The sequence below is a fragment of the Thermobia domestica genome, chromosome 4, assembly GCF_964235325.1.
Source record: "Thermobia domestica chromosome 4, izTheDome1.hap1.1, whole genome shotgun sequence".
NCBI lineage: Eukaryota > Metazoa > Arthropoda > Insecta > Zygentoma > Lepismatidae > Thermobia > Thermobia domestica.
The window spans coordinates 291420685-291447709 of NC_137457.1; the positions used below are offsets into that span (position 1 = coordinate 291420685).

Sequence of the window (27025 nt, forward strand, 5' to 3'; positions counted from 1 at the left end):
TGACTTCTTATGTTCGCATATGCTTAAAAACGAATTGGACTAACTGTGTGTGTGTGTGTGTTTAGTTTTACATCTATTTCGCTGACCAAAAAAAAGAAAAAAAAATATTACGCATTAGTACCAAAAATCCGCCACTTGTTGCTAAATGCACGAACAAATTTATTAAGTCTATAGCAGTTTTTGCAATGTTTAAAACATATATATATCACTTATTCATGCTCTACTATGTACATACATACACACAAATACAACATACATACAAAGAGCAGTAAAAAAAAATCTAACTAAATTTGTGCAAAGCCAACCATTCTACATCATCCAAATAATAACTGAGTAAGTAAAAGCCAGATACTAAAAACTGCCTAGATGCAAATAACAACACAAAGGTACAGGCAACTCTCCCCTTACACCCCTTGCTTTCCACTCAGTGACCTCGCAATGTCAAAAGCAGGAACTGAACTCAATACAAGTTGTATACACACTTCATTGTTCTGTATCAACACAAGCACAGTATTTAAAATCAGCATGCAAAGTTTTTTTTATTTTTTTTTTAAAAAGGTCTTGCATATACTATTAATAGATTTTTATTTCAAAAATAAATAAATAAACCACATGGAACAAAATACTTGCTCCGTGCTTGGGAAATCCGACGGAAATACACGAAGATGTAACATAAATTCATGATGGGAGTTATAAATAGTGATCAGAAGCTGCTGAGCCCAAAAATCTAAATCTCTACAATTAGACCGTCTCTTCTCAACAACTTCAAAAGATTAACAACTTGAAAAATGAAATGAAATGAAATTTTTGAGTTTTACGTCCCACAGTTATGCCGGTTAGGCTAAAGGAGACGGTGATGATGAGATATGAATGAAATGGTGGAATGAAGAAAGTGGGAGGAAACGGGAGAACCCCGAGAAAACCCACGCACACGGTGTTTGTCCACCACAAAGTCCACTTGGCGGGAGCAGGGTTTGAACCCGAGACCCCTAGCACCAGAGGTGAACGCTCTACCACTGAGCCACCGCGGCCCCCAGATTAACAACTTGAATCCGGTTTCCGGTACAAGAAACTACGTCCGAGAGGAAACTATATTCAAACTGAACCAACAGTTGAAAGGTATCGGCACGTAAGGAAGGAGTACAGATTTTTACTGGCACCTATAAGCATCTTATAATTCGAATTCTTAATTTTACAATTTCTCTGAAAAAACAAGCATCTTTCGTTTGACAGAGATTCTTCATCTCTTATTCAACACCGAGACATTATGAACTTAGATTTATAGTTTAACGTGAAACTCGACACTGGCCAGCAACAGAGAAAGAACTATGAATCTTTTAGCATATTGACGACGGGCTATGAGTTTTCCATAGTTCGGTAGCCATACAACAAGAGATGGGCCTCGATTTTCGTTTTACTTATAAGGTTCCCTGTTGACTAGGCTCCGTATGGTTGCGAAATAGTCGCTTACTCTCAAGGAAGAACGTAGACTGAAAGTATTTGAGAACAACATCCTGACGAATATTCTGACCCAAGAGGAACGGGAATGGGAAATGGCGGAAACTTCATAACGAGGAACTACATAATTTATATCATTTACCGAACATTGTTAGAGTCATCAAATTTAGGACGCTCAAGTGGGCAGGCCATATAGTCACAATGGAAGGAAATAGGAACGCTTTCAAAATTTTAACCAATCGGCCATTAGGAAGACCTAGGCGCAGATGGGAGAACAATATTAAGATGGATCTCGCAGAAATAGGAATACAAAGTAGAAACAGGATCCAGTTGGCTAAGGATAGAACTTGACGGAGAACTTTTGTAAACGCAGCATTGAACCTCAGATTCCATAGGCTATCGAGTTACTTAGTTGACCAGGCTTTTAAACAACCCTGTAAGTAAAAATGGGAATCTCCGTGGCCTGTCGCCTACCGCATGGCTACCAAAGTATGAAAACTCTCAGTAGGCCGTCGCCGTCGTCAATGTGTTAATTAGTACGCTCCAACAAAGGCGTCGCTATTTGATACTGAAGTATAAATTCTAATATTACGGTGTTCTGCTGCAAAATTAAACGAAAACATTCGCAATATACAGAATTCGAGTGTAAAGAAAATTTACAGTTATCACAAGATCCTTGAAAATATTTCACCTGACTTCATTATTTATTATTTTAAACCTAAGCATAAATTGTGTTTATCAAATAATACATATATGAAAATAGCTATTACGGCTAAACTATTGCACGTGATTTTGATATAATTTGTTGGATTAATACTGTAATTATGTCAATTAGTTCACAGATTTAAGTGGGTTAATGTGACATAAACGAAGATGAAATTCATTCTCTTCTCGAGGTATATAATAAAAGTTATTCAAACAATCAACTTATTTAGATTATTATATCGTATTAAGACGATAACATGTACTAGGAAATGGTGTACTTTTAAGCTAGCTATATATGAAGTTTACACGATTCTATTCAAATGTAATGATTGGTTTAATCGAGTTTAATTGCTATCGATTACCGTGGCTAAATAAGATCCACACTCTCCCTCTGTCAGGCATTATCAACATCTTCGACTGGTATTTCAAAACACTTAATCCTTAATGAAATTAGCACATGCACTTTCTTAATGTCTCCAAGATGTTATCAAAACGACTTTAGATTCTAGGTGCAGAAACACAAAACTGAATGTCTTTATTGTTATTATACGATGATGGGCCTCTTGCTGATTGCTATAGCAGTAATTCGAGGAAATCTTGTATAGTACCACCAGAAGCAAAAAATTTCAGATGGAGTAACAGCGAAATCAATGGAAGATGTTCAATCCCGCATTCCTGTTTATCAAACCAGTCCATCACCATTCTTGCTGTATACATTAGTTCCGTATCATCCTAACAAACGGCACCTTTTTTTAATATATACTAGTTGAATTACTAATAATTACTAACCACGAATAGTTGACTAGTTACTTAATAGTTACAATAGTTGAGCTACCTGGTGTACGTACACTTCAGATATGTCCAATAGCTTAGGACAGTTATCCGACCTTTCTTACGAGATCTTGTAAATAATACGAAACTGCGGCCGAAAATATTACTTATTCACCTCCATGTTTCGTTACGGATTGTAAATCTCTTTAGCATACATGTAGATCGAACGTAGGAAAAACGCCCAAGTTGGACTCATCTGAGAGCAGTCTAAGATCTAACAATTTGTTATGACAGCAACACTAAAACTGAAATTAGTTATCAATGGTGCCTGGTTACAATATACTCAGCTTATTGATTTTATGAAGCCTTCAATGAATAATTTCGGCAGAAGCAGTTCACTCAAGGTGCATATTTTTTTTTTCTGATGATATATCATGTTCGTCAGGGAGAACATCGGTAATCAGTCTATAGACTGAGCCTTGAGCCTCTGTACACTGAATTTCCACTACCGTACCTACATTCAGTCACGATATTGACATCACGCAACACGGCTGGATCAATGGCACATAACCTGCAGGTCTTCTTGCGAAGAGAAATCTTTTGGAAAACATCCGAGACACAATACATCTTGACTTGGCCTGCCCTGTGTTAAGTTTTCCTCCATTCTAGCACCTTTCCACTTCAGACAGAGGCTTAAGCAATGGGAAGGTCGCACTATCGGTATGAAACAATACAACAACTTACAATCACCTTTCCACTTGAACTGATGTGCTGTTTGTCATACAGATGAAATAGGACTTTGACAACACTAAGTCATCATGATGGTTCCTCCACCCTTGAACTGAAGTTTATGTAATTTTTGTATTGTTCGTACCCGGTACCACAATTCCGAAGATTGTGCCTTTTGCAGAACTGCATGAAAAATTTAGTGTTTTGTAACTTTAATTTTGCACAGTATGCATTTCTCTGTATCATCTTATATTACGTAATACCCGTTAAAATAAATTGTGTGTACCTATCGTGTACTACGGGGAAGAGAAACAACAAAAATACGGACACATTACATACAATTATAATTAGTAATTCTGTACAAACATTATTCAGGAGAAAAGATATTGCTAACTACAGAATGACCACGAACAGAACAATACATTTGCTGAAGAGAAAAAGGAAAATAAGAAACATTTCCACAGACTCACCCCAAATGAAAGTAATCCTTTGTGGACCTTCTTCCCTTGGTTAAATGTTATCTCTCCATTTAATATATTCTTGTTAGTCTAGTTATAACTGACAGAAAGAAATAATCAGAGCACTATACCTGTCTGGAAAGTCTGTTTCTTTGACCTCACGCAATGCTAATATTAATTCTGTTTATTTACAAGGAACAAGTTTTTATCAATTAAATCAATTTCTACTATCAAATTAAATGTATCGGTTGAATTTAGCAATACTTTGATCTTCTTCCGAAAAAACATCAAAAAAAGTACACGTTCCCTTATATTGCAAGGAGTTTTAAAGTATTTTACAGTTCCCACACAAATTATCACAGCCCAATAACGATACGTCATTTTGAAGGTATTATGCAGTTCTTTGGTATTTAAAAAAAAAAAAGAAAAGAAAAGAAAAAGAAAAAAAAGTGATCTTGGAATTCGAAGCTACTTTACTGCAATTCCACTAAATACAATCAGATTAACTGGAAATACTTCTAATAACGTAACATCCAGTTTCAAATTTCTGGTCCAAATACACAAATCGAATCCCAGTGGGAATTCACGGATTTGTCTACAACAAAATACCGTATTTACGCGATTTTAAGACACACTTTTCTGTCGATTTTTTGCCTCCAAAATCAAGGTGCGTCTCTTAGATTTGAGTTATGCAAATTTAGGCCAGATTACTTGAAGTTTTGCCAAAAGTTGCTAATCCCGTTAGTCACGATTCTGTAAAGAATGTGTATTTTGTGTGTACGAACAGAATGCAGAACTAAAATTGTGCATTTTATGTGAAATAAAAACGCCTTTAAAATTAGCCCGCAAACCAGGGGTAAACCGTCACAATTGCAGCCACTGGATGTTGCCACAAACAAACCATTCAAAGCCAGGGTTCGAAAATATTACACAGACTGGCTCACATCAGGGATAACACCATTGTCACTCACAGGTTGCATGAAGAAAACAACAGCATCACAACTTGTTTCGTAGATTGTTGCTGCCTGGAGGGGGTTATTCCCGAAGAAATTATATGCGAAGCATTTAAGAAATGCTGTATTTCGAACAAACTTGATGGTTCCGAAGTGATCTCGTGTGGAATATGGACAGTGAGAAGGAAGACAGGATGCCGGTGAGGAAACAGATGATAAGCAGTAATGTGTCAGTGTTGTTTTTGCCAATGAGAGTGCAAAACAGCGTGTTCAAAATATATAGTATCCCCTTTAATAGCACGTGTAATAACCCCAAGCGGCCACAAAAACTATCCGAACAGGTAGTTGGTCGTCAAGCGCTGAATGTCTCTGAGGTATGGTATCTCACACTTGCTACTGCAACTGAGTGGTGGCTGTTGCAGGAGTCCAGTTGGCGTTTAGACGCCTCTCACCACGCTCCACACGTGATCGGAGACCTGGGAGGTCAAGCTAAAAGGAGTATACTGAGTACAACATGCTCGGCTGCCGAGTTACTAGGAAGACACGCATTATCCTGCTGTAGGGCGGGATCCCGCAAAATGTCCAGATAAAGTCGAAGCTGAGGATTTAATGACGACATAATGAATGTGTGATGCATTATTGATGTACCTCTGAATGACGACCAAAGGTTCTATAATCCTCGAAAAACAGTTTTTATATTAGAAAAATATTTTTCTTTAAGTTAGAGGAGGTGCTTTACGAAATAATCGTTCTCTCTTTCGAAACACGTGTGAATGAGAACAGAAGTAGTTTTTCCATTATATTAGTCATCAAAGAAGGGAAGTTGAGTTTTCACTTAGCATCTGTATTTTTTGTTGTTAGGGGCCACAGTGACTCAGTGGTAGAGCGCTCACCTGTAGTGCATGGGGTTCTTGGTTCGATCCCAGCTCGTGCCAAGTGAGCTCGTGCCAACTGGTGGACAAACATTGTGTGCGTGGATTTTTCTCGGGGTTCTCCTGTTTCCTTCCACTTTCTTCAATCCACCACTTCATTCATTTCTCATCATCAGCACCTCCTTTAGTCTAGCAGGCATAACCGTGGGACGTAAAACTTAAAGATACCATTTCATTTAATTTTCTTTGTCGTCACTTTTTACTGGTGTATTTTAATATACTTTTAAAATTGAAATGGAGTGAGGGAGGCAGAGTAAGACTTTTTAAATTCCTACTGAGGATTGTGAGCAAGTGAAGAAAGCAAGTAAGAACGGTTAAGTAAGGATTTTCACTTTAAAAAAATACTAAATATTTAAGATTACAGCACGCACTCTAGTATTATTTTAGGCTACAGCAAACACTTTGTACGTACTCGAAAAATTCTTTACGAAATTTCAATATTTTATTTAATTTCTGAAATCTTTTGAAAAACAAAAAGTCAAAACGCACTTCAAAATTCAACCAATACTCTTAAGGAACCAATACTCTTAATACTACTATTTACAAAAAACTGCAAACAGTATATGTAAAATTGTCTAATAAAACTAAACACTCATAATATATCTATCTATTAATGAACGTTAAAATATGTTAAACATTATCATAGAACTATACCGAAGAAGAAAGTTAATTTTCTTTAAGCATCTGCTGCCTATCATCAGTACCACCTAAACGAATTTTCCTACCACGACCATCAATGGAGGATACGGAAAACTGAATTGATTGACGCTTAAATAGCGCATGAATTCTCATTTTCGTAAAATTTGGTTAATTTTGTATTACGCAACAGAAGTTCTTATCCTGTCACAATTATTCTACTATAAATAATGTTTGAATTTAAGCATTTTTAAAATTTTTTCTTCCATTTTTCAAGTAATATATTCTTCTGAAAGTGTATAGACACACAAAATCTAAATAAGTATTTCAGTTTTAAAAAAAAAGTTCTGTATTTTTTTTCTAGAAATATAAGCGTATGTTTTTTGCCTATTCATCGTCTCGCATCCTTGCAATCTGAGTGTTTATACATATTATCTACAAATACAAATACAGAACTCGTAAAAGTAAAGTTCTTGATGAACAGAAGTTTACTTCTTTTTCGGTATATAGATTTTTCAAGTAATACTGAAAAATGAAAGCACTTTTTTCCTGGATGATATGAGCTATTTTTCTCGGTATTACTACTATTAATATATATATATTTTTACTTTATACTATTATTAGTATATTTATATCATACTTCCTCTCCTAAAACATGCGTATTAAAGAAAGCAAAGGTTAAACTATTTTCAAAATTTAATTCTACGAAAACCACCAGTTATTTAACACACTCATATATCTCCAAACTATGAATGACTGGAACACACGAAACATGCAAATGCAGAAAGCGTGCGTGTGCGAAATTTTGCAAGGAAAGTACGTTAATTTTTTGTTTTATTTCAGATCCTGTTATGATGTTAACATGAAAAAATGGCTCCAATATTTATAGCAGAATCAACTTTTCTAGTTTTCTGCAAAATTTAACGAAGATAAGATATGAGCTTTCTGCATTTATTTCTTCATATTACAATAACAAATTATTTGTTTACAAATTTTGGAAGCATAATTCCTTGTGTTCATTTGCATTGGAGTTTTAGTATCTGACTATACTTCATGTGTAACAATACAGTACTCTGTTTCAAGAAAGAACGCAACAGAAGATCCTTACATTTTCTATATAAGCTATCATATGAAGATTACCTTACAGTTGTTGAAACCATCTTCACCAAGAATGAAACCTAAAACCATGTAACACAAATAAAAACGTCAACCGCTTAATTATAGATTTTTAAAAATAAAATGTAACCCACTACAACGCATGAAATGCACCAGTCTGTTGGAGAAAAATAAATAAATAAATAAATAAATAGGAAAAAGAAACTAATTAGATTATGGAGTGTAAGACCGAACATCTTCTGATACAATTTCAACACGTTCCCCGTAAGCTAGCCGTCCAGCAAGTGTGTCTCCGGAAATAAGTAAAAGTGATTCGAAATTCACTTAAACATTGTTAGTTCTGTTTCATATTCTCAATGGTGAAAAGAAATATTACACTCCGAAGAAACAAATTATGTCAACAAGGTAGGGAAAACTTGAATAAATTACATCAAAGAAATTCTAAAATAATGAAAATTATAGTCTAAGTGATTTGTTGGCACGAAAATAAAATAAATAATAATAAAAAAAGCTTTTTCGAAATTGCCTGGCACATTATGTAAAACCTTGTAAAGAGTACGAAATATGCTTCTGAGCATTGTTTCCTGCTTTGTTCCACGAGATATTAATTTGCAAATGGTATTGGTCAGTACCAGGAAAATAGTAGCTGATTACCGCATTAATTTATACGCTAATTAATTGTTTATTATTAGTAGTTCATGAACAGCATCTATGTGATTCATTTCCAACTAGGTCATAAAAAATGCTTTCGAATTTCTATTAGAATGTGTTGTTGATTTTTGAGTTTAACGTCCCTTTCAGCAGCGAGGCTTTATGAGACGTGGACCTACTGATTAGCGTGGAACCCGAACCACATGAGCTCCCATCGGGAATCGAACCAGGGTCTCCCACGCCAAAGGCCCGTATACAATGCCTTGAGAATGAAACGCATCAACAGATACTACAGGGTGATTGCTTTAAAACTCACGGATTTCATTTGAGTCTAGAATTTCTAACGGAACTCCGATTTTCATGCGATCTGTGGCAAATGATCAAGGAAGGATGGGAGATTTATGGGACTATGTTTACTTGCTTAAATTCATCCGGAATAATACGGACCACGCCTCAAGAAAAACATCATATATTCGTCAGTATACCTTATAATTGGAATGAGATTTTGGAGTTTTGAAACAAAATTGCAGAATACAAATTAAGTGTTAGTGAGAATACAAATTAAGTATTAGTGTACCACCCATGAATCACATGTTGAATAGCTACAGCTGGTTTCTTGCGACAAACGACGGAGATATTTCTTGGGCGACCTAAGGAGTAGATAACTAACATCTTCCATAACACTCGCCTGCGGAGTCCGATGCTTCCCTGCTATACTTAGAAGCAAATCCTGTTTCTTTCAATTTATTCACAAGTGACCATATTATGTGTCTGTATAGGGCAGAACATGAGGATAATTTGTTTCAAAATGCCCCTTCCATAACAACAGATTCCGTTCTCCAAAAACTTTTAACCATAAACTCATGTTGCTCCAAAGAGAAAACAATTCTCACGGTGTCCTGATTATATATATATATATAGTAGCACACAACTGTACAGCACAATTCCCAATACAACGGCCCAGTTTCCTGTTTCTCATAGCCCTTGGTGAGATTGCCATCTAACGAAGAAAACTCAAATTTTCACACCGCACCGACCTCATTCCAATTGTAAGGTACACTGGCGAATATTTGATTTGCTGTTTTTCTTGAGGCGTGACCGATATTACCCCGAATGAATTTAAACCAGTAAACATAGTTGGATAAATCTCCCATCCTTCCTTGATCATTTGCCACAAATCGCATGAAAATCGGACTTCAGTTAAAAATTCTAGACCCAAATGAAATCCGTTTTTTTTTTTTTTTTTTTTAATACCCTGTAGAAAAAGGATAGCAGCAAGGACAAGGGAAGTAACAACTTTCTTTTCTGGTTTATAAACCTTGCAAAGAGTCCAAAAGTTGATGTTATTACTACATAGCACGAAGACTACTGGTTTTACACACAGAGTTGAAAATTTTAGAAGAAAATCATACTTGGAGTGGCCAACACAGACCAATGTAGGGTGTTAAAGAAAGATGATGCGGAAAGAGTTCCATAATGAAACATGCAATCTCTCACAAACCGCCCAGTAAACATGGCAGTACGAAAAATCTTCTGCGTAGCATTCTCGAGTTCTAAATTGGGCATTACTGGCTGTTCAACTGTACCTTCCTCTAAAACTTTCTACATTGCTTCTTATAGAACGATTAATTAGCCTTGTACTACAGCCAGTCTCGAAGATTACTCTCCTCACGTGTTGCGAAGCTCGCAGCTCAGAAACTGAGTCGGAAGTTGTTTTATGTTTACTTTTGTGAGCAGAAGCATTTCATAAACGTTGAAACGAATTCTGAATATATTCTACAGTTTTATATCTGTGTGTTGCTAGTTCCAAGTGCACTCAGTGTGAGCTGCACCTTTAGTTTTCATGTACGATGTAATGTACTACTCTATTTTCAATATCATAAATTTCAATCATAATTTCGTAACCTTTCAACAATCACATTTATGTATGTGCACGCACCATAAAACGTTCGTTACACTGTCGGCGGTTGAAGTTGCCTGCCTCTATGAAAAGTTCATTTTTTGTTAGTATTTGAGTGACAACTAAGTTTTATGTCCCACTGTTATGCCGACTAGGCTAAAGGAGACTGTAATGATGAGAAATGAGTGAAATGGTGGAATGAAGAAAGTGGGAGGAAAAGGAAGAACCCCGAGAAAACGCACGCACACAGTGTTTGTAAAACACAAAGCTCATTTGATACGAGCTGGGATCGAACCAAGGACCCGATGCATCAGATGTGAACGCTCTACCACTGAGCCACCGCGGCTCCTCAAATACTAACCAACTGATTTCACTTTCCTCTGCATTACTTGGAAATACGAACGCTGTTTCTCGAAAGTTTCTTTAATTAATGAACAATTCATTTCGAGTAAACGAAAACCGCGTCATTGAAAGTACATAACCTACACGATTACTTTGTAACTTTGAAATAAATATTGTTTTCCTACTACTTCAACTAAACACTATTCAGGTTGGTTTTTGAGCGATAGAATTTCAAGAAGGGAATATCGACATCTGCTAGCGTCTGTTACCAGCTAAATAGCAACCTACATAATAATAATATAACTAGTTATAGTATAATGTTGAAAATAAAGGATACTGTCTTCAGGAGGCTTATTTTCAGTTGAGTCCATACCAGGTAATGCTGCTGCAACACGCCTGAATAACTGCAAAGAGACGAAAAATATGGATCACTACACGTAAAAAGGTAGTCAATAACTATTAACTACAAAACATTACATGCCACAGCCTTAAGGTTAAAAAAAAAAAAAAAAAAAAAAAAAAAAAAAAACCAGCAATTAGTACTTGAGTAAATACTGAGAGTCAAAGTGGTCATTCAGGTATTCACCACTGTGTCATTTGATAATCATTATGATATTTATCATGCATCAAGCGATGAATTTACAGAAGGCTGTTCGTTTTATATCGAACTGATTTTGAAGAGATTCATCTCACGAGAAACCTCACCGCATCACCAGTGGTATTCTATTGGACTCCCAGCACTGTGAACTATCTCCCGACATCGAAGTTTCAATTGAAACAAACTCCGGCAAAGCATAGGCAAGGGAATTCGGTTCCACTCCTCCCTGCAGGCTTTCCAGAGACCAGCGAGAATAACGTGGAAGCTGAAGTTGAAGACGTCTTCTCAAGAGAGTAAATCCACAGAAACTCATTAGGCTGGCATCAGGGCTTTTCACAAGAATGTGTTGAAACGGAATGACACGAATTCCTAATTGTCGTTCCATTTCCCGACAAAAAAAAGATATTCCAGTGGTAAGACCGGATACTCTGCTTATACTCATTTGGTCGACACCGATCCGATCTGATTGTGGGATACCAATCCGAAAGATAGATGCTATAATGGATTCCTAGAAGCACCCTGCACTCACCTCCACATTTTTATTAGTCTTGCGTACCAGCAACTTTCCCTCGTAACTGAATCCCGTTAACAATAAACATACGCAGGAAACTTTTCCGGGAATGGCGAACAAAGTTGAGTGGCCCTCAACATCACTGTCACAATATGTCAGCGCTCGAATGTGACCATCAACCATGAGATGGATATATGCTTCATCCATTGTGACGACTGTGCTATCTAAGACCCACCAGATGCTTTTCATACAGTTTCCAGCAGTTCGATTTTCGTTATGTCGTGTGGTGTAAGAAGCAGGTAGCGTAGTGGAATTACAGACTCACCTCAGCCCGACTAGCTTTTGAATGGCTGTACTCATATTTGAAGGCGCCAAATGGAATCATTGTGCCATCGCACGCTGGGTCAATGGATTTTCGTGGCACGCCAATTGCAGATTTCCTGCACCATGCAGGTGCCACTTTTTTTGAAGCCCTGTTCTGTGAGCTTTTCGTTGGTAACTGTTTCACCATGAGCTCCTGGTTTGTGTAACGGATGGACCACAATATCTTTTGCAGCAGTCATCCCGAGTGAGAGCACATTGTCCTGACACTTTCACTACGCATATATAATTTTTAACAAGGCCGTAACATACTTCTCAGAAACGATTTAATTTAGGTCATTTGACGACATTCATCCATCTACGATCTTAGACACACTACTCTCACGAAAACAGACGCGACGCTCTAGCATCATTCTCCAAATGGCAATTGCGGTCCTAATTCGGTTTGATGTGAAACGAACAACTTTCTGTACGAAGTGATACAAAATACCTGAAAGGTAACAATTTTGTTGCAATACCAGACCATTATTGAGCTGAAACTTTCGGGTTTTATGTCTGCCCGTCAGTGAAAACTCGAACTGTGTCACATTTTATACTTGTACTTGCCAGCACAAAAATTCAATAGAAAACAATTCAAAAGTTCAGAATTTTCTTTAGTCCCAACACACATGAAAACAGGGCTTCAACATCTTTTTACCCCAGGTATAATAAACGAGAAGTTTAGTTTTCCCTAGAGCTCACGCACTTTTGGCCCTTAATTCTCACTGCTACAGACGGTGATGGAAATCAAGCGAGTCCAATTATTTCAGCGTGACCTGCTTTAATACATCATGACAATTAAAAAGAGAAGGTTAGCTACGACTAAATGCAGCCTCCATGTATGTCGACGGTTTTATAGTTGGCTGTCGAGCAATATGTTTATTTTAGTACTTGAGTTAGTATAGTCTTACTGAATAAGCGGTTTCCGACATATGGGATCAACATTAAATATCAATATACCGGTTGTATTATTAAGTCCAGGGTTAGGCAAAGGATACGAAAAAATCGGAAGTAAAACCCTAGCGAAGTTTCGCTGTATAATCTTAGATCTACCAGGTATGATGTTCACTTGAGACTAATCATGATCTACATTTGTTATTTAATAACTGCCGAAAATTTTAATGAGAACTCCCATATCCCTTAATGGTCTTTTCTTAAAGCATCTACAGCAAACTTGTCATCACAGGGCATCTATCGTATTGGTGTTATCAAAACTCAACCGTTTTTCACACTATATAGAAGTACCAGTCCGTTTTTGACACTATATAGAACTACCAGTTTTTTGTTACTCAAGACTTTTCTGAATGGTGCAGGTACATACAGTATACTATGCTTCCCCCTTCTCCCAACAAACCACCCAAACGCTACACCATGTTTATGCAATTATTCAAGAACTTCGTTATACAGGTTATGTAGAATTCCCACTCAAACGCAAAAATTGAATTCATGAGTTGTTCACGGTTTTTACAGTCCGAACTTTTTAATTTCACGGGACCGAAACGAGGACGGAATTCAAGGCGCGGCGTGGCGGTCGGTACATCACAATGGAATAATTAAGTTTGCCCTCTTCAAAATTACGATGCCAACCGTACATACAAGAAACAGAAAAAACACTAAAAAGTTAGATTTTTTAAATTCTTATCTTTTTTACAATTAGTATAAATTTAATTTATCCTGTCAAGGATTTATTACAAGGTGTTCAATTTTCTATAAATTTGAAGACTGTATTTTCAGCGTTTGATAACGACATACACGACTTATTCCAGGTATTTTTATGGTGAAATCCATGGCTTATTCACAGTGTTTGCGGTTGAGTGAGCACCGTGGCAGGTAGCGATATCTATAGGCGTGATTATTATTAGGATTAGAGTGACGCACAGCCTGAGATGCTTATTATTAGGATAAAGGTTTATTGTTATTAACCTATAATCTGTATACTGAAGGTTTCGCTTTAAAAAAAAAAAAAAGAAAAAAAAATCATATCTGACAATTACTTCCTTCGCTCAGTTACTTTTAAAAAAGGAAAGAATATTAAACAATATAGGGAATTAAGATTCAGTTTTGATGAACAACTATGCGGTCTTACGTCATTATTTTCATGAACACGAAACGCAAAATATTTTAAAAGACAGAAAAAAAAAAATGGTGTGATTGCTTAAGTTTTTAAAATCTAGAAGGATTTATTTATTTATTTATTTTGTTTTAACTTCCGCTAGGCTATCTCCCATACCGATATACAGACTCTGCCATTAACTCATTGTGGGGCATCCAGCCTGAAAACACATCGAGTGCAATCGAAGCGCCCACTAAGTGTGAACTACGTGACGTAATTTGATCTTTTCAGGCGAAGGGGCATAACATATTCTTAATTCAGTGTCGAATAAGTAAAGATTATGGAAACTTTATAAATGATGGCTACGTACACGAGCGATGGAGAGTTCAAAAACGGACTTACCGACCTACACAATAGTAGCCAACGGTAGAAATCTATAGTGGCGGACGACTTAGATGAACGCATGAATCATGTATTCGCGGATAGCATAGATTATCATTTGTGAACCCTTATCTTGGAATCTCAGGGAACTCAGCAGCTGCGAATTACATGACGTAGTTTACACTTGGCTGGCGCTTCGAATGCACTCGATATATTTTCACGTTCGCTACTCTACATTAACTGAATGGCAGAGCCTGACTATCGGTGTGCGGGAGGGCGAAGTCCAGTGAACAACGTCTTACTTCTCTGGTGGTTTAAGGGAGACTGAAAAAAAAAATGGCCCTCGTATATTACAGCGTCTGTAAACGGACACTGAGGTTCGAAAAGTTAACAGGAAGTAATTATTTTATTATTAACCTAACCCTTGAGCTTATGAGCATATACTTAAATAACTTAGTCCTTCGTCCTCAAACTTCTGTACTCGAAGAAGCAACAGGAATCCACACACTGTGAGCCTGCACTTTCCATGGATTCTTTTAGAGTAAATTCAAGGTAATGTTTGGTATTAATGAATTTTGTATCTTTTTCTATGAACCGCAATCATACCAGTATTCTGAGTCCACGAAGCAGTGTAAAAGACACGTACCGAAGATAATAACAAGGAGTCTTTAAAACGTATGCGGAAAAGTTAATAATATGGGGGCTTAAGTGAGTAAAACATTTATATAAATAACATGACTCACCTGTAATTTCCTTCGATACGTGTTTTTCAGCCTGTATTTCAACTGAACTAGCGATCAATCTTCTTCAGGTTAGAGAGCTTAGATTATTTTCCTACGCAGATCTTTATATAGTTGATTCAATTAACAGTGATATGTTATAAAAATAGATTATGGCGTTCTTATATAAGGTATCCATCCATAACCAGTTCAGTTACAATGTAATTTTTACAACATACCACGTTAGTACAAAGATCTGCATATGAAAATAATTTAAGCAATCTACCCTGAAGAAAACTGCGAAGTAGATTTGAGATATAGGGTTAAAAAAAAAAAAACATTGAAGGAACATTACAAGTGGGTCATTATATTATTTGTATTAAACAAACCGTTACACGCGCTCAATGAGTGAAACACTTGTTTATTTCATTATTAGATATGCATCCTATCAGTGCATTAAATATACACAGATTTATTAAGTACGTATTTGTTGAAGCGAGCAACGCATTTGTTGAGGTTTCTACCATTCGACACCGCCTGCGTCTACATATATCTGACTATGCGTCTGTTCTCTCAACTAGCATTTGTGCGTGTCTATTTCCTCAACTAGCATTAGTATGTGTCTGTCTATACATTTGATTCAAAATAACTCTCGTAAAACTAACCTGATTTTAATGAAACTCCGTATTTGCCTTCCACCAACTTTTCGAAATAAGCCTTATTAATTGGGGTAGGAATTCATCAAGGATAAGTTTTTTAAATCTCGATGCTCCCTTTGAGACTTCCAAAGGTTCCCATGGAGTTAAAATCAGTAAAAAAAATAAAGAAAGGATTTACTCCTCTCCCCAAATTAAGATAAAGATGTTCTATAACAGCTATCGTCGAAAAATCCGATTTTGGTGGAATATGGGCTCTATGTTTCTGAACTTTTCCAGTAATCCTAGGGTGACCAGACGTACTGATTTTCGCAGTACAGTACTGTTTCTCAAAGACTTGTTCTGCGTGCTGCGAAGACGCCTAGAAAATTGAGAAATGTCCTCCTTTTTTGAAATTCCCTGCAAAATGTCATGAGTTAACTTATTTGCAATATTTCAATGTTTAATTCTTTATTCAAATTTTGAATCACAGGCACTCTTTTCCTGAATGACGAACCGCTGTGTTTAACTCTCTTCAAAAGATTATGGAAAGAGAACAATCAACAAACCATTGTTTTGCAATACATTGTTTTTACTGAGAAAAGGTTGTTGAGACCGGTAAGGTAGGGAAGGTTTCTTTATCAACTTACGACAGTAATGCTAACCAAGTTTAAGTAGAATTTCTCTCGTGCCTGTCTAAATTTTCCCTCATTCCTTAAAATAACCCCACGCTCCGAAAATCAATTAAAAAAAAAAAAAAACGACTTTAGCCATACACCAAGTTTCACTGTACGTTCATAAAAATAAACCACTTTGTCATTCATCAACGCATTTGGAGTTGCATTGAATTCCTGGAATACTTTTGTTCAGTACTTTTTCTTAACAAAATGACTGATTAACTTAAGGTTAACGTTAAATGAAATAAGGACATGCATATTGCCGACGCAGTAAACTATCATGTACTATTATATTTGTGTACTACTTTTAGCTTGTCAGAACCTGGTCACCCTAAGTAATCCGCAACGCCTGAGTTTAGAATTAGTCGATAATGAAGTCCGATTTAAAAAGTATGTTCCGCAAAAGTTTCGTTAAAAAACTCCAATTTTTATGCAACGTAGTTAAAGTGGTAAATGTTAAGCAGATGAAAATCTGCTACTGAAAAAAAAAGGGGGGGGTTTTCGCTCGCTTCTACAATGCACAACACTTGACGCTAAGAAAGATGACGATAGTTACCTGTTTAACATTGTATCCTGCCTTCGCACTAGTTTCAATAAACATAACATTTAATTCCTTCGCTTTCCTCTCGCCTTCTTCTGTGGACACTTGTCTTTTATCAGATAAGTCTGTTTTATTTCCAACTAACATGATGATTACATCACTTCCTCGCTCTGTTCGAACGTCATCAATCCATTTGGAAGTTTGATGAAATGAATTTGCATCTGGAATGAACGAAAATCAACATCAATGGCGAGATTTTAATAACATACATACAAAGGAATAATAAATTAAATTTATATAATCGTGAAATACATAACATTCTTATACCTTTATGCCAATATTCATCCGTCAATATTAACGTTCCTGATAGATTTTACTGGTGCGGTACAGATGTTTTCCTCATGTATATTTTAAGAAGCTAGAAAAGGCTCACTTGTCAGTCTCTCTCCCTCACAACCACAGAGCCACAAAACATTACTCAAATGGTACCAACTATCAACCTCTCCCTATCTGGGTACAATCTATGCATCAATGTGTTCTTCGATATTGCCTTATGTTCGAAACTTTTAGAATTAAAGTCCTTTACAAAACGAAGAGAGAATTTTCCATAGTCGGATGAAATCATGGTTCCCTTTACCGTTTTTTAAATTTACAGGAATCTTTGTAGTGACGAAATCTCGGCAGAAATGCTCCCAGAATATGGCAACACAGAAAACTGTCAACTTCATCAACCGTCCTGTGATTGGCCAAAAATAAGTTCACACTGAGCAGAAATATTCACACCTACAATGCGAGGGCTTTGGACAGGGAAATCATTTACAGTACACGTGAAATTACTGTGATGCGGACACACTACCATGCACTTTCAAGTCCATACAGAGGAACAAAGATTAGTTTAATAAGGCTTACACTTTTAACAGAAGCACACCGTGTAATTTTGGGATGGGTGGATACCCTAGCTTAAAGGCTGGCCTACTACCACTTTAATCCAGTCCGTCACAGCAAGTACAGTGATATGCTACGTTTAAAATCATTCATGTAATACTCTAACCCAGCGTTTCCCAACCTTTTTCAACTTGCGGCACACTACGGGTGTTACTTGGATTCTCGCGGCACACTTATAGATATTATTTGTAAATATAAAACACAGTGGTATTTTTTCTGTGATTTTTGATCTCCTTCTCACAGTTCGAACACTGGTTTTTCCCCGTGGTAAATCATTATGCGTATTTTTCGTTCTAATTTAAAAATAGAAAACAATTGCAGTGAAATATTGAACTCAAGTTAAAAAAAAAAACTTTCTTATTAAAAACTGTATCCAACCTCTTACTAAGAAGGAAGATCACTAAATAACGAACGAACAAACAAATCTGTTTTAGTTTTAAAACACAAATATAGGTAATTTATCGAAAGGATTTAATGACATTTTAAATTTTCAAGTTGCGAAATAGTATGCAACAATAAAGAAGCAATAATGGTCATAACAATGACAACAAATACTTTTTTGAACATTAGAAATGTACAGAACAGTGACACGGTATGAAACTTAAAATTGTAGATTCATAGTAGAGGTTCATAGTAATGTGAAATACAAATATACATTTTTCCCTACGTTTTACGATTTGATTGCTATAGAATTATTAATTTTGTTTGGATTCCTCGCGGCACACCAGTGTGCCGCGGCACACCGGTTGGGAAACGCTGCTCTAACCCTTCAGAGAAGATAATGGATTACGCTTATTAAATGTGAAGGACTGAAGTTCATCACCCAGTTATATCTACTAGTACAGGGGACTCCCCTAATGAATTGAAGTTCCATTGCATATCCAGTATCAGCGTCGAAGCCTTTAAACCGGGCTCGCACTCCACTTTCGGTGCCAGAATGCGTCCCGGTGACTTCAAAGTACCGGATCTCACAGTATGACCACAACCCGCCACACTCCAATTAATTGCTGGGAACTACTGGAAACATGGACAATATGATCCCAACCCTGCCCACCTCAAATATTGCTGAGGTACCACGTACACTACTAGATCCCATTGCTCGTGTAGGTTGCCCGTTTGGAAATGGAACGAACCTCTTCTACCTATCTCGACTATCGCGAGTGTCAAGCCTGAATCTTGATAACATCGACGACAAAGACACGCGTTTAAACAAGAATAAGGAGATGCTATGAGTTTTCTTTCTTCCAAAGTAGTCAGTCTAGTATCAATTGAAGTCATTTCAAATAAATTCCCACTAAATTAAATTTCGGTTTGATTACCAGAGAATACAGTTTTTTTTTTTTTTTTAATAGCCTACGAAATTTTTTCTAAAGAAATAAAGAAAAACTGACCTAGGGGATACTAAAGAGGGTCTCTAAACCTCCCGCACTACGAAACCCGTAAGTTTACTTTGGTAAAATTGTATTTTGTCTCTCTATAGTAGTTATATGCAAACAATTTCCAGTTATCTACAGTATCGCGCATGAGTGGATATTCATAACAACCAAACGAGGGGAAAAAATGCAATCACCACTGGCAGAATCAAACTCAAACATATGACGTTTCAAGGTCACGCAGAACTTATCAAGAATGACTACAAGTAAAAAGCATTACTAATCCGCCGTGAAAATAATAGGGAAGTCTATATAAGAAGAAAACTATAGCAGAGTTCCACAATCTAATTAGTTACACCATGATCTGAATCCGGATATTATTTAATAGCTAGCCTGTAAATATATTATTAAATGCGTATCTATTCTTTCTACCTTGTGTTTGTTCTTTCATGTGTCCAATGATAAAAAGTTTCTCCATTAACCTTGAATGTTGTATACTTGATTCTAAGGTTCTATGGACAGTATTCACATTTTAAACTTCAAATTAATCTGTTCTCAAACTTCATCGTAGGTCTGTGAAGAGCGCTTTGCTTTCTGTTCCGAAGCACACTGACCATCACACGCAGTAAAATTCTTAATCCTTTCGGGACCTAATGGTCAGTGACACATACAGGATTGTCACTTACTTAATCCTTTACTATGTAAATGCTAATTAAGATATTAGAATGATTTTTTCTATGCCAAATATGGTTAGACCATAGTTTATCCTGATGGTAATTTTTTCTGAGTGTCAAATTTCCTTTTCGAATTTGAGCCTAAAGTCAAAAGTCGTGAATTTTCGAATTTTTCTTTTTAGTTTTTTTTTTCAGTATAACTTCCTTCGTTTTGGAGAGATTTACTTATGACTTGACCTCATATGGATACTTTTTTTAGACCAATTTGACAAATTCACAATCAGTGTTTCCAACAAGGGAAATTAAAATTTCCTTATTTTTCGGTTAAAAAATCGAAATTTTCAAAATTTATCTTTATAAATCCGTACCTATTCGTACGAACCCAAGTCAACTTATGTTAGTCGAATGCCAGTACTTACTGAACAAAAACAAATACAGATAGTTACAATCGGGTAATTAGGGGACACGCACGAAAAATTCGAATTTAGGTTCTAAATAGTTTTTTTTTTTTTACTTTTTTGTTTACCATAATAATTTTTTAAAATTACAAGCTTCGTTTCTTAGACATCGACATGATACTTGTGATATATTAGTGGGGTACCAAAGTTTATTTTAAGATAGTTTGCGTCTATCTGATAGCAGTGTTTCCAGACAGAAAATTTTAATTTCCGATTTTAGGCGAAAAATTCGGAAAATTTCCCCATTTCCTTCTAATAATTTCCCTTTTGTTGGCTACATTGGAACAAACGTAGTAGTACCTGAAAGCCTCATATTTGACCTACACAATGCACCATAGAAAGTTCCAATAAAATAATTAAGGAAGCTGTAGAAACCTGTGTAAATGTTGATTTTTGCTTCTGAAATGGAAAAAAGTGTCAAAATTTCGTGTGTATGATGAGATTTTTTTCTGTCTTTGTACGGCGGCCAACGACTTCACGTTTTCACTGTGAGATACCGACATACCAAAGAAAGTTTGAGATAACCTGGACCCATGTGACGACAGTGGTGCCAGCTCCAAAAAAAAAAAAATAAAATTCTGTTAGGGATTTATTCTGAATTTTCACCCCTAAATTTCCCTCCCGTTGGCAATACTGCAATCAAATTTATGCCATAAAATTGCTACACCCTTTTTCTAAAAAATAAGGTCTTAACCATATCAATCGGATAAATAGTCTGTGTTATAATTCATTACCTGAAAATCTACCCGAAAAATGACTGAAATGGTTAACTATCCTACAGTTACACTTTTTTGACTGCTAATGAGTTCAAATTTGTCTTAACATCATGTTTTAGTCATTTATATATGCAGAAATTAGGCTTGAACAATACAGTAATTATATAAATCTCTCTAATAAAGAGAATAGCTTCAAATAAACAACGTATAATAATGGTGAATTTCTTGATTTAAAAAAAATAGTTACGTTGTCTTACATTCTTGCACTTGGTCTAAAACTACACTTGACGGATAAAAGCTTTAGTTGCAATGTAAAGAACACTACCGCTTTTGATTTGTACTATTTTGACTTTTTTTAAACACAGAATGAAGCATATAGCATGTGTATTATCAATTCATAACACACTTCGTATCAAGTGCTTACCATGTTTTGTATCATAAAATAGACTGAAGAGAATAAACATAAAAAATGTGTACTGGGAGCATGAACTAATGAAAATGATTCGAGTCATTTCCTAAAAAGTGATTCATGGTGGGAGGAAAATGAAATGACATCTCTCGTCCCACGGTTATGCCGGCTAGGCTAAAGGAGACGATGACGATAAGAAATGAATGAAATGGTGGAATGAAGAAAATGGGAGAACCCCGAGAAAACCCACGAGCACGGTGTTTGTCCACCACAAAGTCATAGTGGGAACAAAGAGAAAAACAATGAACACAATAACAGAAAAAACAGATATAGTACAAGTCTAGTTGTGTCCATACAGGGAAAGCTAAATAGTTGTATTTGGCTATATTATAGCCGTTTTTACTATTGTAATCTTGTTTTAATCATACGCCTCGTATATTTTCAACCCCCAGATTATAATTGCCTATTTTTCAAGTAATTATGATTATCTTTCAATTTACATACATTGTACCGGCGCACATGATTTTAAAGAGAGAGGTGAAAGAGCAGAACCTATACCGCAGCTCCTCTATAAAATACGTTGCGCCGATACATTCCAACTCTGAAACATGGTTATTTAGATAGAAAGTGTACTAATTCCTCAAACATTTCTTTAACCGCCTTTGATATCTCTCATAGTTTTCGAGCAAGGCATCCTCAAAGTTACAATTTTCTCGATTTCGGCATCTCATAACTTTGAAACAAACCGTTTTTCGGCCTATGTTCATATGGACTGTTTTTGTTCTTAAGGTGTGAGGATTTCACCAGCGGATTTTGGCTACATAATAAATGAACACTCTGTATATGCAACCAGACGTAACCTCGGCGGGCCACACGCTCGTTGGTTGAAGCTCAACTTTGTTTACCACCTTGTTATTAATTTTATCTATGACATCTGAACATTATAAAATTTAAGAATAGTAGCAAATATTGCTGTCTGACCTCTACTTGATTAAAATATGTAAGCATGGGCGGGGATTAGGGAGGCAAAAGGGGGCAGTTGCCCCCCACTTTTTTGAAGTGACCACTTAACTCTTTTAAATTATAACATCTATTTTTCGGTGATAGGCTAGAATCTTCATTATTCGATTTAAAAAAGTACCAAAAAAGCTTTTTACTTCTTTTTTCTCAAGTCTGGAGGTATTGTAGAACATGTTACATATGCTTTCACGCCTTTCTGCGTCTAGACGTAGAGTGTAATGACGTCATAACTAAAAAAAATATTTTTTTGTTATGACTTTTTAATTACTTTTTGCAGGGCTTACTTTTGTACCTAGAATATTGAAATTTTGCACACACATTCAGTGCACCCCTTAATATTTTCCAGATTATTTTCAGATTTCTGCGATAAAACAGGGGGGGGTCTAGGGGAGAAAAAAAATTAAAAAAAGGATATCTTTTTAACTAAGATCCCTTTTTTCGCGATTTTCCCTCCTCAGATACATGATGGAGACATGTGAATGGTACCGTTTGAAAAGCGTTCTATTCTAAAAAGAATGATGTACGAACCATGAACCAGTATAAATAGGGATGTTCTCAGGGAATTTTTACCTGAGATTCTTTTTTATACGGGAATCTGGAGTATTTGTTTCAGATCTCTGCGTTAAAACAGGGGGGTACAAAGGGGAAAAATACAAAGAAGAAACATTTTTTAAACAAATCCATTTTTTCATGATTTTCCCACCTCAGGTACATGATGGAGACATGTGAGTGGTACCGTTTGAAAGTATTTTCTATTCTAAAGGGAATGATGTACAAACAATGATCATAGGATAAATAGGGATGTCTCAGGAAAATTTTATATTACATCCGGGTCATCTGGGGCATTGTGAGAATGTTCTTAGCTCATTGGTAAACATTTTCCCGCACTTAGTTTTCAAGATAGAAACTTGAAAATTTTTTATACACATTTAATACACCCATTCAAGGGCGCCCATCAGTTGGGCAAGGTGGAGCCTTCGCCGCCCACTTAGAGGAAATTGTACTTCAGAATATCGAAAATCCAATAGAATTTTTACATAAGTTACAGCAAAATTTGGAACTATTTTTGAAACGTCGCTTATACTTGCCCCCCCTTGGAAACCACAGCATGGGCGCCCTTGCACCCCTTCGTATTTTTCAGTTGATTTTGAGATCTGTGGGTTAACAAAGGGGGTCCAGAGGGGATCAAACTTTGAAAAAAATTCAAATTTCCCTCAAAATTTTCCCTTCTTAGGGACACGATAGGAAAACGTAAATGGAACCGTTTGAAAGTTTTTCTATTCTGAAGAAAATGAGGTACTAACCATGATCCTAGGATAAATAGGGATGATGCTGTAGCTGATTGACTGAAATTCAATAATTTACCTTTAAAAATCCATAATTTAAAAGGTTAATGTATATAGTTTCATTTGGAAATGTAAAGTTTTTTCATATATTACTGGTTCATAGGAAAAACATGGTACCATATAATATTTATCGTTGCGTAAGTGTGTATTGGTTATTTGTCTTCCCATTGAGTTAAGACAGCTACAGGAATTGCGTTTTAATTGCAATTCAAAGGAATTAATATTACAATTGTGTCGTAGCATATCTTGTAGTATTTACTGTCTTTCATTTTCTAAGAGTAATAACATACATTTAATGGCAAGCGTGGAATTAAAAATGCAAGTTGTTCATTAATCCCGAGTTCCAATATAACTTCTACAAAACAAGCCTGATTATTCATTAGTATGATTAATAATATCCTTTCTATTTATTTGTTTTAAAAATATGTTATCAAATAATTTGATCACACAATTTTCCTGACAGAATTTTAAGATGTTCATGAGCAAGGAATCAAGGCTTAGTACCTATGTGCGTTGCTCTTGTCAATTTACCTGATTACACTTGAAACACGATATACAGTATTTTAACTGAAAAAGATAGTATCCTATTAGTTATACAACCTTTCGTCAAACAATGTGTTAGAAACAACGAGGAACAGTAACATTGATATACACATATTCGGATCATATCTTCCCCCCCCCCACTTTTATCGTCCAAACGCCGCCACTGAATGTAAGTAATATTCAAAAAGCAAAAATCATTTAAATGGTAAGAGGATTATATAGTTCACATTGCACAATACATAATAACTTCGCAATCGTCAACTCAGGTCGGACCTTGGTTTCAGAACAGCAAGGGAGATTGAAATGACGGCAAAAACTTATCGTCAGTATATCATTATGATAATTATCGAAACTACATGTAATACGTATTTGTTGAAGTCGGGAGATCTAATATGCTAATATGTTTTGTTTTAATTGTGTTACTCGTTAATGGCTTCCCAGGAGAGAGTCAGCCACTACTATAGCAAGGAATCCCGAGGAGAAAAAAAACGAAATCTTTTAAGTTTTACGTCCACGATTATGCCAGCTAGGCTAAAGAAGACGGTGACGATGAGAAATGAATGAAATGGTGGAATGAAGATAGTGGAGGAAACGGAAGAGTCCCAAGAAAGCCCACGCACATGGTGTTTGTCTACCACAAATTTCACTTGGCGCGAGCTGGGATCGAACCAAGGACCTTATGCCTGCTGTAAAAAAAAAAAAATCTAAACTGAACTGAAACATGCCTCCTAACAAAACTTGATCCTAGTCTTGTTGCAAAAACCTGTTCAAAACACTCACAATACCCTTTGTATTGTGAAGAATGAATGCGGCTTTATTAGCCCTTCAGTACTGTTGCGGACAATATGTTACGTTTTTCCGTTGAACTCGATGTCTCGCTCAAAATTAGAAATTCTCGTATGAGCATCTTAGGAAAGCATTTCCATTCCTTTTTCTTCCATTCTAGGTTGAACATCTAAAAACAGGTCTTTAATTTACTTTAGATTAAAAAAAAAAAATAATCAAACTACGAAATTTCGTATCTCGAAACTTAAGGGATTCTGAGATATGGACTATCATTACAATACTAGTAATCCCTACACCTTTTTCTTCCCACCCTCTTTTCTTCTTTTCTAGATCAATATAAAAAAGTAGAAACACGTGTAATTATTTTAAACGAGAAATTCTCATAGTAAATTTCATATCTCTAACATTCAAATTCTGAGATAGGGGCATTTTAAAATAATAATAACCACCCCTACCCCACTTGCTCATCGAATTTCCAAATATTCTTCTCTAGTGGTACTTCACGTCACAAAGTTTATGCCCTGTCCAAATTTTAATTTTTTAGTTTAAGAGATTTGGCTTGGGGTTTGATCAGTCAGTCTACTAAGACCTACTACTTTTATATATACATATAAAAAAAATAAATAAATTCGAACTGTGAAAAAAGTTACCAAACTAATTTTAAACACAAAAATTGCACCTGCTTCAGTCAATCACATACAGTGATGCCACATTGACTGTCTAAAAAATAGTTTTTGTACTACACAGCCAGATAATGTTAACATTAGCTTCTATTGTCAATATTCATTCATGTTTATTTGGCGCTGAAAACCCCAAGAAAACATACAGGGCATCAAACATTGTCGCTTCACGACTATTGCATATGCATACACCGTTAAAACTTCCTAGATCAATGTTCTAATATATGTGTTACTGTATGATACACATAAGAGCTGTATATTTCCTAGGTTACTTTTGGCCTTCTAGACCAGAGTTCCGTATCTCTTAATTCAAATATGGCGCTGGACCGAACCAACAATTCTAAACTATTCGGGGCAGAGCACAATCACGCACGTTGTTATGTGGGTGCACTAAACAGCTCTTATTTAATATAAAACGTATGGTGCAAAATTGTTGAGATATCCGAGCTATTAAGAGTGAATTCAAAGGCAGTTTCCTGGAAATGCACTCAAAATGCAAAATAATCGTCCACTTATTTGAAACTGTATTTTCTAAAGGTAAGACTTCCACTTCAGGCACGAGAACTCGCTGATACAGAACAGCTTGGTATACTACTCGAACACCCAAATGTAATTTCCGAGTGTTCAGACTGCACGTAACTTTCGTTGAGTTTGCCCTTACTATCTGGAACATTTCATATGAATAACCATTATTCATAATCCAGAAATAAACTTCTTAAATTTCAGCTCGTGAGAAGTATTTTTAACATTCAGAGAAAAACTCGTTTTCCTCTTAATGAATTGCACTACACATATCAAAGAAAGAAATGTAATGGAATATGCTGTTACTTACTGGTAATATCATATACAACAACTGCTACCGTTGAATCTCGTATATACGAAGGAATGAGACTTCGGAACCTCTCTTGCCCTGCCGTGTCCCACAATTGTAGTCTCACCTGCTCAAAAA

At 36.0% G+C, this 27025-nt stretch overlaps 1 protein-coding gene across 2 annotated transcripts in view; it reads right to left on the reverse strand.

Moving 5' to 3' along the window:
• Positions 1-27025, reverse strand: part of Rab6 (RAS oncogene family member Rab6) — a 189671-nt gene that overhangs the window by 50528 nt on the left and 112118 nt on the right. For both annotated transcript variants that reach the window (XM_081756150.1, XM_081756151.1), the window contains exons 4-6: positions 26909-27014; positions 17142-17347; positions 10989-11055 (exon numbers count right to left, since the gene is read on the reverse strand). In XM_081756150.1, coding sequence (XP_081612276.1) covers positions 10989-11055; positions 17142-17347; positions 26909-27014 — 379 coding nt within the window. The remainder of the gene's footprint in view (positions 1-10988; positions 11056-17141; positions 17348-26908; positions 27015-27025) is intronic.